A 15,360-nucleotide genomic window follows, 5' to 3' on the forward strand; every position below is an offset into this window, starting at 1 on the left:
TTTCCTCCCTTTTTTCCTCCACCCCCAATCGAGATCCAATAGTCTAGTCTAGTCTACTCGGGTTAGTTCCACTTCTCGCCAACGACAGGGAAGATGCGTTGCTTGGGATACTATACCACATCCTACTTACCTTCCTACCTACCCTCCGGTACCTACAGCAGGGCATGATCATGCTCAATTGACGCAAGTGGCTCACCTCGATCGTACCGTTCCAAGGGCGAGACGCAAAGCAAAGAAAAGAAAAGAAAAAAAAAAGGTACCTTGTTACAAAAGGTACCACAGACCTAGACTACCTACCTACTTAAATCCTATCTACTACCCCATCCAGTTAGCCCAACCTGACCAGTCCAACCCAAATCATGTTACCCACCCCATCAACCCCCTTCAAACAGAGTTTCATCATCCCGGGGCCGGGGGGCCATCGAAGGAACGGGAGGAACGGGAGCAAGAACTCACGAACTCACGAACGAACCTCTCTCATCTCATTTTTTCCCCTGGACACCATGTGCGCATTTAGAACGAGAAAAAAATTTTTTTTCACTTCCCGTGTTTCTTTACTGTTGGATATATCATATGCCATCGGTGGGATGGGATGGTAGGGGCCCACGAGGATAGTAGGGAAGTGGATTGATGCGGTTATTGCGGTTCAGAGGGATACTGAGGACGGAGTGGGTGATCAGAGAGTGGTATGTATTTATCCCTACTTCTATGCTAAACTAAGCTCATGGTTTGGTGATGGGTAGGATGGTAGGTGTTGTATATCCCCTCTATTTGTACTTGACTATAGATAGTATAGGATAGTAGAATTTAGTAAATAGAACAGAACATTCCACAATCCCTGGCCCTACCCTAGCAATGCGAAACACTCCAGTCTACTCAGTAGTTCAGCTGAACCACAGATGGATCCCTGTCTACTCTACTGTACTCTGTAGGACAGGCTATTCTTAGACGAGACGAGACGAGGCAACTTCGGCCGAAACATCACCCTCACCCTCACCCTAACTAATCATCCAGTCAGCCAGTCAATTCGACGATCGTAGCACTTCATGAGACTAACTAATTAGCTAGCTAGCTAGCGTACTATATACACCATCCCCAACAAACCATTTACAATGATAGTAGATGGCAGTGTTCCTGTCATAACACCCTAGTGGATCAATAGCCGAAAGGCAACGAGTCATGTCCATACGTACTGTAGCTACTCTGTTAGACCGCTAAGCTAAGGATCAGAAAGTTAGATAAACAAATGGATGGATACATACGTGCTTCCGTGGATGAATTGAGTTTTTTTAGTTTGGGTTCTGTTCGAGTTGGTGTTCGTGTTCGTTTGTTTGCACTACCAACCGTGCCTGATATGATGTATCATCCAACTTACTGTAGGTACGAAGTGGACGGTAATCGGGCGGGATGGATCGATCGGAGGATCATGTACAGTTAGTACATAGTTGGAATGCGAACGGGAGTGTCGTTCATCACTTACTCACTCTGTGTCTGTGTGTCTGCTTGTCTGTGTGCTTGTTTGGCTCGTGGAATGTATGCAGTTGGGTTGAAGGTTAACTTTACTACTACTACTTTACTCTACTACTAACTATATCTAGAGGTCATGTGTAGGCGAGTATCTAGTATAAAGGTGTAGAGTCTATATATAATCATAGTAGCTTCTACTACTGAATATATTTAACCTGAGAATTTTATATATCTCCAAACCCACTCACTAGTATTAATTCCTATTAGCAATACATAGTTCCACTCCATTCCCATCCCTTCCATCTACCATCTACTACCCACGGTAGCTAGTAGATAGTATATCTATACAAATGATATACATCCAACAAAACATCTCCATCCAGACTAGCTTAACCCTGATATCAAACTAGTACCCATCCTAGTGCATGCAAAATTACCATCACACCCCTAAGTTACTCCGTACAGACCATGCTAGTAAACATACATCTACCATCATCTCGATCCGATTCGATGAAGCGGCTGGTTCCCGGTGCTTGGGTCCCACGCTGGACTACTGGACTACTGGTTGCGGGTTGCCATCTATCTAGCGGATCGGGATCCCCGGACGGATTATAATCGACTAGCTTGGTATTAGTGCATGTGGGTAATTGGTATATGTCAGCGTGACAGGGGGAATAACTAGTTATTAGACCTGTGTCATATTGAGATTTAGCTTGTCAGGTCACTACGTAGTAGTTGCCGATGAACTCCCGAGTTCAGCTAGCTACGGAGTAGACAGCTGGATAGTTCGTGTGAACTACTCTCCTACTCTATCAGGCAATTGCTCCTGTCCCGATGAGTGATTCGTGCGGTCGACCCACTGTAGCAGGTATAGCCAGCCACGGTTAGAGTTAAGCATAAGTAAATAGTATATCCACAGCAAGGTTATGATCCGCGGGAGATAAATGAAATGAGAAATAAGGTCCAGCCGGTTCAGCTGATACTGGACACGAGTCTAGTCGTAAACATACACACACACACAAAGGTATACCTATTGTTGTATCCAATCATCTGTCCTAATCCACCTCTACAGAGCACCCAACTCCTTCAGCTTGCCGATCAAGCCGTCGACATCCTCGACCTTGCCACCGCCCTGGCGAGCGGGGGGTTCTGGGACGGTAAGTCAGTACATAGAACAGCGCCGGGGTGCACATGGAAGGGCAGGGGGCAAACTCACCAGTAACCTTCAGAGTCTTCAAACGCTTCTTATCCTCAACACCGAAATCCGCCAACGTCTTCTTCTCCAAAGGCTTCTTCTTAGCCTTCATAATGTTCGGCAGCGTAGCATAGCGGGGCTCATTCAACCGCAAATCCGTAGTGATAACCATAGGCAACTTAGCCCGCAGCGTCTCAACACCACCATCCACCTCATGTGTCACCTCCACCGTACCATCCGCATCCTTAATATCGACCTTGCTGGCCTGCGTCGCCTGCGGCCACCCCAACAGACCCGCCAGCATCTGACCGGTCTGGCCCTGGTCGCCATCAATCGCCTGCTTACCCAGCAGCACCAGGTTGATGTTCTCGGACTTGACCACACCCTGCAGCATCTTGGCGATCGTCAAAGGCTCGGGACCACCATCGGGGCTGTCGCCGACGTCGACGTGGAATGCGCGGTCGGCACCCATGGCCATAGCGGTGCGGAGGGTATCGGCGCACTTGGCTCCGCCAGCGGAGAGGGCGAGGATGTTTTCGACCTTCATGGGGCTCTGGTTCTTGGTGCCGCGTTCGCGCAGGCGAATGGCTTCTTCGACGGAGAGTTCATCGAACGGGTTCAGGGAGTGCTTGACACCGGCGGTTTCGACGCCGGTGTTGGCCTTGTTGACGCGGGGTTTGACCTAACATTATCAGTGATGTTCAGCATGATATATCGTGCCGGAGTATCGTAATATTATGGTGAGTGTAGGTGTTGGTGTTGACGAAGCACAATTGCAGACTGCGCGTGCGGGCAACTTTCGCTCGGAGATGTGACTCTTCACCGAGAACGGAGCAGGAGAAGCACGAGGCGACAAAATCCAAAACTCACCGCATAGTCGATAACCCGCTTAATGGGGACGAGAATTCGCAAGCCGCTCATTATGACAATAATATGTGGTAAAGGGACTTCGGAGGGAGTGAAGGGGCAATGGAGGGGAGGGACAGCAGCGTGAGGGGCGTCGACTCTTAAAGCGAGCAAGAAGCCGTTTTGAGGGAAGAGTAGAGAGACACCGATCCGTCGGAGCAGCTGCTGCTCCATCCGCGGCAGAAAACAGGTGACCTGGGCGGAGAGTCCGCCGAGGCGGGCCGAGATTCTAACCACGCTTGTTGCTCTTCCGCCGCCAGCCGAGGTTAGCCTCCTCTCTTATGAGACTTTGTACAACAAGTTGACAAGTTTAGCGGGGTAATATGTATTCAAATGACCTCATAGGGTGGGTATTGGTTCTATTCGAATATCTGGGTATATTGCGTTTCTTTACTCTATCCGCATGGTGTCGGATCGGGCAGACATGCTCGCTCTATCTATAGGTGTTGATGGTATAACCGCTTCACATGTGACAGTACCTCTTGAGGCGGATCACCAAGTTTCCTGCTTATACCGTCCCGTCTTCTCCATGCCAAGCAGATACTGCTCGGCCCCTTGTTCGTTGAATCGATCGGTTTCCACCTCTGCGCCGTGCTGGAATGCTTCCGTCAGCGCCTCCCTTACTGCCTTGGGCATCTGTCCAGAGGAGCCGCAGATATACACCGACCCTGCCATGTCATGCAGCAGCTTGAATAGCAGTGCATAGTTCTGGCGGATTACATCTTGCACGTAGACTTTTTGTTTTTGATCCCGGGAGAATGCCGTGAGCACGTTCAACTTGATCAGCTGACCGAGCTGCTGCCATTCGTCTTCGAAGAAGAAGTCTGCCTCACGATTGCGACCGCCGTAGAGGAGAAGCGTGGGTCCGATGCTGAGCTCAACCCCAGGATTTTCCTCCTGATATGCCTTAATAATCGCTGCTTTTTCCCACAGCATGGATCGTAGTGGTGCCAGACCGGTGCCGGGACCCACTAGGACGGTTGGGCCAACGAGCTGGTTGACGGAGGAATTGAGTCCACCGCGCTGCAGTTGTACCTTAAGAGTGCTTCCGGGTCGAAGCGCAGATATATACCGTGTACATACACCCTGTCTGATCTTTTTAATGACGGTCTGGTACTTGACAATGGCAATCATCAGTTCAAATTTGGTGCCACCGTCAGGACCCCTCTTCAGCTCGCCGCCACTAGCGATACTGAATTGTCTCCCCTTAAGGACAGGAAACACTGAGACAGCATGCTGCCATGGAACCTTGACCGAGTCAAACTCATGCAAGACTTCCAGAATACTCCGTCTCGGACGAGTAGTATAATCCCACAGCTCGTCAAGATACTCGGGGCTGGTATACGTGAACTCTAGTAGACGCTCCTTGTGCATCTCATCGCTCGTGTAATGCGCAATCTCCGCAAAGAAGGACCGGCGCGGGATAGCCTGAATATCGAGATAGTCTGTAAGCAGCGCCCTGAGCGTCAATTGGGGGTAGGAGTCGAGACCCCGAATAGGCGGCAAAGGGAGATCATCAGCAGGAATATGGCTATTAGGAACCAGGCTGATGAGCTGATCAGCTTGTTCTTCCCAACCCATCATCTGGATCAGAGCATTCACGTCGGTGGAGAAGTTCTTGGGAGTAATGCATAGCATATCACCAGGGACGTAGGAAGTATGTTCAGGCACAGTAAGTGATACATGACGCACATCCTGCCAATGCTTCTGCGGAGTCAATCGCTTATTCTCCCTAAGCGTTGCCGTCAAAGTATCGGGCAGAGGCCGCAGATCATAATCCAATCGAGTCAACTTCGGATTATCATCGGGGGCGGGTAGATTCTCATGTGTGCCGGGAACTGCATGTCCTTCCTGTGCTGTCGTCGAAGCATCCTCCTGGAGCTTCAAAATCCATTTCGGCGGCAACTGAACATCATCCGGTATCGGCTCCAGCCCCTCAGGCAGCGGATACGTCTCGAGCAAATGTGTACGAAGACCGGTCAACCACGGAATGAACGTCCCTTCGAGTCTATACAACACAGTTAGGAGACACCCACCAAATAGAGATGAATAGCTAAACCCACCCCTCCGGATGCTGTTGATCCGCTTCCCCAGCATCATATATGTCATTCGCACCCAGTTGCAACAACCTCTTATGTAGTTTGCGTGCCGCCCAATTGAACCTGTCAAGCCAGCCAGTCAGCCATCACCATGTCCTCTTCCAATCCATGTATGAGATCGAATAAAACCCACTTCGGATAAGAACTATCCCCCAATCCAAACGACGCAAACCGAACCCCATCCAAATAGTTCCCCGGAAGCCTCTTCAGTAACAACGACCTCCAAAACGACCTCGCATTCGCCGGGAAATCACCCTGTCCTGTCGTCGCGACAACGAATATAACGAGCGTATGCGATTTCAACACCTCCTATACATCATCACATACACCAGTTAGCATGCATTGCAACACCCACATCCACATAGAACACAATTGAAAGGTGAAAACTCACCGGCCTATACACATTCATCTCCCCCACATGGGTCCGGAAATGCAATCTCTCCGCCAACGCCCCCAGCTCCTCGGCGACTTCCTGCGAATTGCCCGTTTCAGAGCCATACAGGACGAGAGCCGAGCGCCGCGGTGGGAGTGATTGGCTGCCGTTCATTGTACCTAAGTACTGCACCCTGTACTATCTCCCTGATAGCGTGGTGTGGTGATGGGGGGGGGGGTTGGCTATCTGTCACTTTCGGCTTATCGCGGGTCTTCTTTTTTTTCCCTTCCCCTCGTTTTGGCTTGAGGGGTTCTATCCGATCGTCCAGTTGGCGCGAGATAGCGGGATGACGTCATCCCGAGGATCGGAGAGGGTTGGCAGCATATATGGGAGGTAGATAGTTGGGATGTTTATTCATTGCTTGGTGTTGGGGATGGGATATGGTGTATGAATATAGTTATGAGGAGAGAAGTATTGGTCACTGTGATGCTGTACCGGTACAAATCGAAGAGACATTCGGAATGTGAAATACTCCGGCAATGGAATGAATATACCCAATCAACCATAGTAATAAACCAAAGTAACCGCTAGATTGATAAGATCAACCGACAAAGAATAATAGTTTTGAACAAAGGGTATCTCAAGAATCCAGCTCGATCTAATAAGTATCCTCCTCGCCGCCACCACCACCATCTCCGAACCCATCATCCCCATACTCGTCATCACCACCATCAAAGTACTGCTCAGCGTTATAATCCCCACCCATCTCATCATCGTCATCCTCAAAGTCATCATCTTCAATCTCCTCCTCGCCTTCCTGCTCCTCCTCCGGATCCAGAATATCCCCGTCCCCATCATCATCATCCTCAGCCCCCTCACCCTCCTCACCACCAGCCTTCGCTCGCTTCGCCGCATCCTCATCCTCCTCTTCATCATCGTCCTCAAATCCCCGCTTCACCCCAGCCCGCGCCACCTGCGGCACATACCCATCCATCGCGGCATCGGGCTTGAACGTCGGCTGAATCGTCTGCCACAATTCGCGGGGGAAGAACTTCATCACTACCGCCACAATCCCATTAGCACCATGTCCCTCTCCCAACTTCCTCGTAAATCATCAGAAACAGAATGATTAAACTCACCATACTGCCTCCCCTGTAACCTCGGCAAAGCCCTCTTCTTCTTCTGATACTTGCCCGAATAACTCGGCATGCCATGGAAGGGATCGAAGTTCGCCCGCGCCGCACTATCCTTCTTCATCGTCGACCCCGCCCCCTCCAGAATCGAGTAATAGGGGCCATCGTGGAACCGTTCCCGAAGAGTGCGATAGAAATCCACCTGCAATTGTTCCTGCGAGGAGAGCGGTCTGGCGCGAGGGACCGTGTATTTCTGTTTGTACAATGACATGATTAGAGCCTCTCCCTCATTCCTTGATTGACGAAAAGCAACAGCAAGCCAGACTGTTATGACAATAACAACAGCAGCAGCAGCAGCAGCAGCAGCAGGGTGAATGTGAACGACATCGGTAAACGCAACAAATCACCCATGTGACAAAGCAACCAAACAAAGAAGCAAATATATCACATCACATCAACCCAAAACATACAGGGAACAAAGGCGTCGGCGCCGTATCATTTTCTCCGCTGGGATCTGCCTCCCAAGTGAATTCGGCTCCGGGGAGCTTTCTGCCTTTCTTTGCGCCGAATCGGGACATGTCGGATTATTAAATGATTCACTGAGAATATGCCCCTTTTTCTCAATCGGATGGAGATGGCTCCGTTGGGGCCCAGGTTGTTTAACGTCCAGGGAGGAAAAGGCCGAAGCGCTGGCGGGCGTTCACTGCGCCATGATCCAATGGCTGAGAAAAAAGTTCCGGCCGAGCTTGGATGTGGCTCACCGCCTGCGGAGATCTGCGCGAATTGGGTAATTAGGGTACCGGGGCGGGAACCCTGGGGTGGCTGGATGGGCCAATCAGAGTGTAGTATCTATAAAGTGTACTGTAGTTACTGTGTAGGAAATGCTATTATTGATGTAGAATTCAATGCTATTGCTGAATGGAAAATTATGAAATAGTACAGGTATCTAATGGCGTGATCGTAAATCGTGCAGTGAGCTGGGAAACGCAGCGCGGCCCTTATAGGCCAACGGTTGCAACCTGGTTCGCAGTCTGGGATACAGGCCCCCATGGCCCCTCGTTCACCCGTTGCCGGAGAGTACGCATGATGTCCTCAAATCCTTCCATTTGTCCCCCATTTTCTTTGAGACAGTCATACAGCGCCACCAAGACTTCGTGCTTTGCCGTTGCCACTTTCCAGACCGCATGCTGGGAATCACCTGCTCCGCCGCCGACAAATTCGGCATATGACCGAGGAGGCTTGAACAGATATGGCAGGAGGATAGTGAGGGCTGGCGGCGTAAGAGCGGCCCAAGCACCCGATGACGGCAGAACTCCCTGTGTAGCCGGAGACAAAGTCTCCAAATCTTGTTCGGTGGGAAGCTGGTATCGGGAACTCCCAGGGACTGACGAGGTGACTTCGCCCGTTAAGATCTGCCAATTAGCAGTGATGATGGATCTCATGAGCGATATTGACGCCAACGAAATATCCTTCATAGCGAGAATATCCGCCGTCGCAACTACATCCGTCCAAAAGTTGGTATGCTGATTAGTGTACATGAAGTACAACGCGCGGGCGGCCGCGGCCTCTTTGTGCCAATCTGTCGGCATCTGGCCAGATGCATTCAACTCCATCGAGTCCGTAAGGTCCTGCTTCACTGGGCCGTGTAGGATCTTGGCCAGCACGTCCAGAGCCTCCTTGTTTGGAGGACTGGTCGGCAAGGCCAGAACAGGGTTCATTTTTTGCTTGCTTGCTTCCACGAGCAAAACGCGGGGCAGACAGGAGAGTACGTTCAATTGCCCGCTAGGAACGGGCCCGTGCGCCCACTGGGAAGTTGAAACTGCCACCGAGGCAGCAATCCGTGACAGTATCCGGTCCAGGAGATACTGTGGGTTTTGCAGGAAGTGGTTGGGATACAGCTCGGCATACTGCGCAACGTAAGTCATGATAGGACCGCACAGGTAAGCCAGGTCCACGGCGTCGAGCTTTGACTCATCCAAGTAATACTCCAACAACGTAGAGTGTATGTTATGCGAGATGAGATAATCCAGTGCGGGAGATGAGAAAGTGGACGCTGAGTGCACAATGGTCCGAGCGATGAGACCGGGAGCATCAATCTCCAGAAGATCATGGAAGAAGTTAATCAAAGTCATGTGCATGAGCACGTCATCCTTGTCAACCATATGGCAGGCAGCGAAATGGAGGAGGCCATTGCTCTGGTATTTCCTCTCAACTTCTGGCACTTGTGGTTTCGAGATGATGTCCCAATGCAGCCGACCCGCCTTCACAAGCAGACCCATCAACCGTCCCTGAGCTACAGTCTTGTCGCGCTTGGACAGACTACCTGGTCCATTATCCGTGAGACTGCAGAGGGAAAATAGCAACCCGTAAACATCCTTATCCGCGAAGATTCGTCTCCAAACGAGTCCTTGACCACCGGTGGCCTCGTCGCCTTCATGTCCAGTATTCTCGAGCGGACTGGCCGAGTCGACCTCCAAGAGCTCCCAAATTGTGTCGAACGCCGCTTGTGCTACGGCCGTAGAAGATGTCGATAACCACAGCTCCACCAAGGACGAAACGAGTTCCGGATCGCCGGCAACGATGGCGGCATCACTAGCGGCGTGTCCTGCCTTGCGCAGCAACGACAAAGCCAACAAGTTGATAGGTTCCGATGGCGCTTTGAAACCGGCAATGAAATTAATCGGAGGATCGACGGAGTGAAGGTCGGCGAAGCTGAGATACGTCGTGGCCTTGACACCAAGAGCGGTAAGAGGAGTCGGGTCCTCCTGCAGGACGGGGAGCAGCTGCGATATCTGGATCATAAGGGTGGCGGGGACTCTGCGATCGACGTTCTCGGTAAGCTCGAGCTTCAACTTTTCAAGAAGAGACGTGTCCAGAGGAGTGGAAGGTTCGCGCTGCACCTGTTCCAGGTGCTGTCGGACCTCATCGTAAGTAGATGGAACGGCCATTTTGATTCCAAACAGATCCACTGTGATGCGCTCCGTGGGGAAGTGAGAGATGAGAAAGGCAAGTCAGGAACGGCTTTCTTATCCCCGGCGGCGGGGAAAGCTGGTTGCAAACGGGACAAACACCCATGACATCTCCGTCAGTCTCCCCGACGATAAGTTCCAGACCATCACAGCTTCCTCCTACCTTTTCGACTCGGTATACCACCTCCTCCTTCAAGGATTTACCGATCATCATGTCTGATCAGCCAGAATCCCTCCTATCGCCTAAGAACTCCGACTCCGGCCTCCATATCCAGCTCCACCCTCTTATCCTCCTGACTATCTCAGACCACATCACCCGCCATGCCGCCCGCTCTCAGCAAGGACCTATAGTGGGAGCGCTTCTAGGCCAGCAGAACGGGCGCGAGATTACCCTGGAACACGTTTTCGAATGTATCGTAAACGAGAATGCCAATGGCGAGCTCCAGATCCCACAGGACTGGTTCGTGGAAAGAGTCAAGCAATGTAAGTCCCCTCCACCTTATCTCAACCATCTACATGTATCTGGAACTCGCTAACCTCCTCCAAGTCAAAGATGTACACAAAGCCCCTGCGCTTGACCTCGTCGGCTGGTGGTCAACTGCTCCTCCATCCGGCCCCAACACCGCGCACCTCCCAATCCATCGCCAGATCCTCCACAACCACAACGAGTCCGCCGTGTTCCTCGCATTCCACCCATCCCTGGTACACGATGCTTCCTCCAACGGCGGCAAGCTCCCCGTGACAATCTACGAAAGCGTATACGAGGGCGAAAATGCAACAGAGAACAGCAAGACAATGCAGGTTGATGGAGAGGAACAGTCCCTAACGATCCGATTCCGCGAACTGCCCTACTCCGTCGAAACGGGCGAAGCCGAGATGATTGGCATCGACACCGTCGCACGAACAGCCAGAAACGCCGCCGTAGACACACCAGGCACATCCTCTCTCACAAAACAAGCAGCCGGCAAAGAACCCACCAAGGACCAGTCAGACGTGCTCTCCCCGGAGGAAGAAGAACGTAAGAGTCACCCCACCCACCATCCCAAACCCGAACCCAGCTCATCACATCACTAACCAATCCAACCCCACAGTAATCGCCAGCCTCACCACCCGCCTCAACGCCATCAAGACCCTCGAATCCCGCATCTCCCTCATCAAATCCTACGTCGCAAGCATATCCGCAGACACCCCCAACTCAACAGCCACCCTCTCCCACCCCATCCTCCGCAACATCAACGCCCTCCTCTCGCACCTCTCCCTCCTCACCCCTGATGAACAAAGCGCCTTCACAGCCGAAGCCATTGCCCAGAGCAACGACGTCCACCTCGTCTCTCTACTAGGACAACTCGGCCAGAGCATCAGCGCGATGCGCGAGCTCGGGAAACGAACCGCCTTGATGAACAGCGTGAGACGGACGGCGATGTCCCGGAAAACGCAACAATTATCATGGCAGAACCGGTTCGCTGAGCCATTCTCGACGGGCGATGGCGTGAGTCATGGATAGGGAGATATCGGTGACATAGATTTAATCGATGTAGCTGATAGTAGTAGTAGACTTTAACGAAATGAATGCATGATCATACCCTGATTGACTTCCATCAACATCAACAATGTTTTTTGCTATGTAGGTTTGTTCCACTGTCGATATCATTGTAAACCAATACAGTTCCCGCAACGCAGTCACGGCCACAAATGTATAGATGTCTATAGTAGTATATCGAAAGTAAAAGATAATATTGTACAACGAAAAAGTATCTACTCTAATCTAAGTAATCTCTATCTCCGCACAAAGACAGCAAGATAGGATAAGAAGTCATAGTATGATGAACGAAAACAATGAAGGGAAAAAAAAAAAAAAAAAAAAAAAAAAAAAAAAAAAAAAGTGGAAGCCCGGGTGATATATAAACAACACACCCTAAGCCCTCCCTCCCTCATCCCACACGTGAGAAGTAAAGCTCCCAGGAAATCAGAGAGATGAGAGAGACAAACCATGAATAGTAGGTAAGTAAATCCGGTCACATCAAAAACCTCAATCTTCATACCGTGATATCATATAGCTAGATAAATCAAACAATCGAAGAAACAGAAAAAGACAGCCCAGGAAAAGTTCAGAGGGTATTATACGACAGATGCACGGAACAGACAGATATAAAATAAGCCAACGCCAAGAGACAAAGATAAACACGGCTTGCTAATGAGCTAGCCGTGGCGCTCTCAACTCTACCCAGTGGGGTTGATGATGAGGAACGCGCAAGAAAGTGAAGAACATGCATGAAGACTTAAGGGGTCATCATACTCCGGGGGTACCGGAGTTTCTTTTGTTGCTCGTCGAAATCAAATCTCGTCGCTTTACCTTCGTTGTTGTTGGTGGTCACTGTCGTAGTGCGGGGGAGGGGGTTGGTAGGCTTCTGGGAGGGGGATAGGGGGCTGTTCTTGCAGCGTAGTGGTGGTGTGGTAGGGGTTGTTGAGGTCGGAAGGATGGTCTGGGTAGGGTGGGTTGGGGTGGACGGGCTCGTGGTAGTGGTCTTGTTCTAGGTGGGAGTTCACGAGGTATGGGTTGTATGCGTCTTCCTCGTAAGGGGAGTACGGCCGGGCGGTATGCGTGGCTGTTGGCTCCAGGAGGGAGGTTGCGCTGAGTCGGTTATGGTTGTAGAAGCGGTTCGGGTCCGCTTCCTCCTCGAGCGGAGGCACGAGACCACCACCGGGGCTTGGCTGGGCGTGCGACAGGAGGACCTGTCCTTCTTCGCCAGGGGGACTGTAGCGTCCACCAGCCATCATTGCACCTGCGCCGCCGTACTCGGTGCCGTGAGAATCGATTCCGCTCTCGGTAGCGTTCATGTTGAAGGCGTCATTTGCGGTTTGGTGATAGCTGGGATCCATCGTGCGTCTCTTCCGGCCGACGAAGAGCCAGCGGAAACTGCGTCCGACCGCTCTGATGAGGTCCATCGGGTTCAATGCGTCAAGCACACCTTTCACGCCAAAGGGACCGCCTTCATAGCTGGCTTTGCCGTTGCCGTAGAAGTCGGTGATCTCGGATGGCTGGTTCTTGAGTGAGTACGGTTTCCAGGAGAATGCCCACAAATGAAGGACAGCAAAGAATGCCATCTCAATGTTGATCAGTAGATTCGGCAGTCCGACCTTGAGATCGGGGCTTTGTATTTTAGAGGTGGTTTTGATGGCACCGGCCGAGGTGAGGAAGGAGATTAAAGTCTAGAATGGGTTAGACAACCGGAGGGTAGTGATGGGGGCAAGATGCTGCACGTACCGATTGCCAGAAGGACAAGAAAATGACCAATTTGATCGACAAAATCTTCAGGAATGGCTGATACTGGCCGATGTCATCTTTGATCTGAATGTAGAACTGGATCAAGCAGTACATGGCGATGGTGACTGCAATACATTCAATGAGGAGTACCTATCGCATGTTAGCAGAATCCAATATAAGAAACGCACAGCACATACCCAAATATGCGAGAACGCGGGATTGAGGGATTCTTCGCAGTAGAGGTTAAACTTCTGCGTGACGACTGCGACGATAGTCATCAGGACTCGGAGGAGGCAGTATTGAAAAACGCCCACCCAGATAACCTAGCGCCGCGTTAGCATAACTGCAATCGCGCACAACCTGGCCTGTCGCACTCACGTTGAACCACGTCAAACCACTGCGCGGTACCCTCCAAATGCCGTTCTGTCCACCGGTACACTTCTGAAGCCACGGGATCGGCCAGACCCACTGTTTGGGTTCGACTCCACGGAAATATTCTTTCTGGCTATGCAAGTCGGGCGCGATGTAAGCGCACATAAGAGAGAAGAAAGCCGAAATCGCAAACGCTTCGTAACAGTTGCCGATCAAATCATAGTAGACATCGTTCTTGTAGAAGTAGGTACCGAGCCATGCGACGACGGAGTAAACAGGGACCATGAGCAGAATTCGAATGATACTAGTGAAAAGAGGAGGACGTTAGTCATGGACAACAACTAAGTGCCAATATCTGACCACAGAATGAGGGGAATCATACTGTCGTTGTTCTATTCTTTTGCTGTAGTGAGTAGCGTGCATTCCAATCAGGTAGAAGGAAACAACTATAGACACGAGACCAAAAGCCCCGCCCACGATCAGGCAGAGTTGGTGGAAGGTGATTCCGCCATCCCAGAGGTCAACCTCCGTGACTGTCAAAAACCGCGTCAGCCCATTCCAATTCGATAACCACCCAGATCGCATTCAAACAAAGCGCAGAGGGGGTTGCCTACTGGTTTCGTCTTCCACGGTCGAATTGCACACTGGCCAGCCCATTCTTGCAGGAAAGGAAAGGAGACTGCAAGGATGAACAGCCTTTGAGGGGGGTGCAAGGAAAGGAAGGAAAAGAGACGGGTTGCGAAAGCAAGAAGAGGGAGAAGAAAGAGGATCGTCGTGATGGACGCCAGCCCGTCGCTTTTCTTAAGATATCTTATCCGCACAGCCGGGCTTGGCCCCCCATGAACCCCTGGGAGCCACCCAAGTTTAAGCTTTTGTCACGTTGTTTGTGCCTCGTTTACTCGGGAGGCCGGTCGGGTCACTGGCGAAAGTTGGATCCTGGGAAGTTCAGTTCAATACGGACCGATTGCCCTTGCGATGCTTCGGGATGCGCTGGCAGGAAGAACAACCAGGCGGGATTTGCAAGCGACCGGCGGATTGAGAGAGTTGGAATGACGGAGACTATTTAGCGCAGTTGGGCTAATGAAGTGGAGCTCGTCGGGAGGTACGTCGTCGTTGCACGTCAGGCTTGGAAAGTCGGAATTAGGAACAAATAATCATACAAGGTGTAACTGTGGAAGGACCGGTTGGGTTTCTTGGTCCTTTGTTATCCAAAACAATAGATCGTGGAGTCAAACCAGAGAAAAGAAAAAAGTCTTGGTAGCAGAAGGCGCATGAGCATGAGACCGAACCGGCAAGGCAGCCACATTTATTTATTCTTAAGTCAGATGCAGTTCTTACGATGGATTCTTCTTACTACGGAGCACTGTTCCTGTGCCAATCAATCACCTTCGCTGCATCTGCCGCGCAGTGCAATGGCGGAGGGTCGCTGCGCCACCGCAATTTTAAACCAAGTGAGTACTTAACTTATTATTGAGCCATTCTGACTGCATGATTCTGATGTTCCAAGTTATCCACCTCAAAACACACCCACGCCGACAGAGACTCCCGAATAAAAATTAAAGTAGAAATAAAAATAAATCC

The 15,360-nt window shown here is 51.1% G+C and overlaps 5 protein-coding genes across 5 annotated transcripts; 1 reads left to right on the forward strand and 4 right to left on the reverse strand.

Moving 5' to 3' along the window:
* Window positions 1-2,533: 2,533 nt before the first annotated feature.
* On the reverse strand, window positions 2,534-6,214 carry tah18 (NAPDH-dependent diflavin reductase; the record flags this gene model as incomplete). Its single annotated transcript, XM_025527544.1, has 9 exons — window positions 2,534-2,616; window positions 2,684-3,344; window positions 3,533-3,609; window positions 3,668-3,736; window positions 4,028-4,029; window positions 4,083-5,494; window positions 5,628-5,730; window positions 5,801-5,976; window positions 6,059-6,214. The coding sequence occupies 9 exons, from the start codon at window positions 6,212-6,214 to the stop codon at window positions 2,534-2,536; spliced, it is 2,739 nt and encodes a 912-aa protein (XP_025388195.1).
* Window positions 6,215-6,623: 409 nt separating this feature from the next.
* BO83DRAFT_378460 (DNA-directed RNA polymerase III subunit C31) lies at window positions 6,624-7,854 on the reverse strand. The gene is made up of 3 exons (XM_025531256.1): window positions 7,644-7,854; window positions 7,180-7,426; window positions 6,624-7,099 (listed from the first exon to the last, which is right to left on the reverse strand). Exons 1-3 carry the CDS (start codon window positions 7,749-7,751, stop codon window positions 6,699-6,701), a joined length of 756 nt encoding a protein of 251 aa, XP_025388196.1. The 5' UTR covers window positions 7,752-7,854; the 3' UTR covers window positions 6,624-6,698.
* A 232-nt stretch (window positions 7,855-8,086) lies between these two features.
* On the reverse strand, window positions 8,087-10,152 carry BO83DRAFT_378461 (uncharacterized protein). Its single transcript, XM_025531257.1, has one exon. It carries the CDS (start codon window positions 10,119-10,121, stop codon window positions 8,172-8,174), a length of 1,950 nt encoding a protein of 649 aa, XP_025388197.1. The 5' UTR covers window positions 10,122-10,152; the 3' UTR covers window positions 8,087-8,171.
* Window positions 10,153-10,305: 153 nt separating this feature from the next.
* BO83DRAFT_360904 (COP9 signalosome complex subunit 6) lies at window positions 10,306-11,726 on the forward strand. The gene is made up of 3 exons (XM_025529430.1): window positions 10,306-10,625; window positions 10,690-11,160; window positions 11,234-11,726. Exons 1-3 carry the CDS (start codon window positions 10,355-10,357, stop codon window positions 11,644-11,646), a joined length of 1,155 nt encoding a protein of 384 aa, XP_025388198.1. The 5' UTR covers window positions 10,306-10,354; the 3' UTR covers window positions 11,647-11,726.
* A 610-nt stretch (window positions 11,727-12,336) lies between these two features.
* Window positions 12,337-14,527, reverse strand: BO83DRAFT_33035 (DUF300-domain-containing protein). The gene is made up of 6 exons (XM_025528233.1): window positions 14,394-14,527; window positions 14,162-14,312; window positions 13,786-14,083; window positions 13,605-13,730; window positions 13,408-13,557; window positions 12,337-13,352 (listed from the first exon to the last, which is right to left on the reverse strand). The coding sequence occupies exons 1-6, from the start codon at window positions 14,434-14,436 to the stop codon at window positions 12,492-12,494; spliced, it is 1,629 nt and encodes a 542-aa protein (XP_025388199.1). The 5' UTR covers window positions 14,437-14,527; the 3' UTR covers window positions 12,337-12,491.
* Between the last annotated feature and the right edge of the window lie 833 nt (window positions 14,528-15,360).

The sequence above is a fragment of the Aspergillus eucalypticola genome (genome assembly GCF_003184535.1).
Source record: "Aspergillus eucalypticola CBS 122712 chromosome Unknown BO83scaffold_12, whole genome shotgun sequence".
NCBI lineage: Eukaryota > Fungi > Ascomycota > Eurotiomycetes > Eurotiales > Aspergillaceae > Aspergillus > Aspergillus eucalypticola.

What these genes read in the sequence shown, in the direction of transcription:
- BO83DRAFT_378460 (XM_025531256.1), bottom strand. Translation starts at nt 7,751, where the DNA reads ATGTCCCGATTCGGCGCAAAGAAAGGCAGAAAGCTCCCCGGAGCCGAA. An exon ending in CGCCGACGCCTTTGTTCCCT is followed by an intron (nt 7,427 to 7,643) that starts GTATGTTTTGGG and finishes TTGTACAAACAG; the next exon opens with AAATACACGGTCCCTCGCGC. An exon ending in GTTACAGGGGAGGCAGTATG is followed by an intron (nt 7,100 to 7,179) that starts GTGAGTTTAATC and finishes TTGTGGCGGTAG; the next exon opens with TGATGAAGTTCTTCCCCCGC.
- BO83DRAFT_378461 (XM_025531257.1), bottom strand. Translation starts at nt 10,121, where the DNA reads ATGGCCGTTCCATCTACTTACGATGAGGTCCGACAGCACCTGGAACAG.
- BO83DRAFT_360904 (XM_025529430.1), top strand. Translation starts at nt 10,355, where the DNA reads ATGTCTGATCAGCCAGAATCCCTCCTATCGCCTAAGAACTCCGACTCC. An exon ending in CGTGGAAAGAGTCAAGCAAT is followed by an intron (nt 10,626 to 10,689) that starts GTAAGTCCCCTC and finishes ACCTCCTCCAAG; the next exon opens with TCAAAGATGTACACAAAGCC. An exon ending in CTCCCCGGAGGAAGAAGAAC is followed by an intron (nt 11,161 to 11,233) that starts GTAAGAGTCACC and finishes CCAACCCCACAG; the next exon opens with TAATCGCCAGCCTCACCACC.
- BO83DRAFT_33035 (XM_025528233.1), bottom strand. Translation starts at nt 14,436, where the DNA reads ATGGGCTGGCCAGTGTGCAATTCGACCGTGGAAGACGAAACCA. An exon ending in GTGGTTTGACGTGGTTCAAC is followed by an intron (nt 13,731 to 13,785) that starts GTGAGTGCGACA and finishes ACGCGGCGCTAG; the next exon opens with GTTATCTGGGTGGGCGTTTT. An exon ending in TCTTGTCCTTCTGGCAATCG is followed by an intron (nt 13,353 to 13,407) that starts GTACGTGCAGCA and finishes AACCCATTCTAG; the next exon opens with ACTTTAATCTCCTTCCTCAC.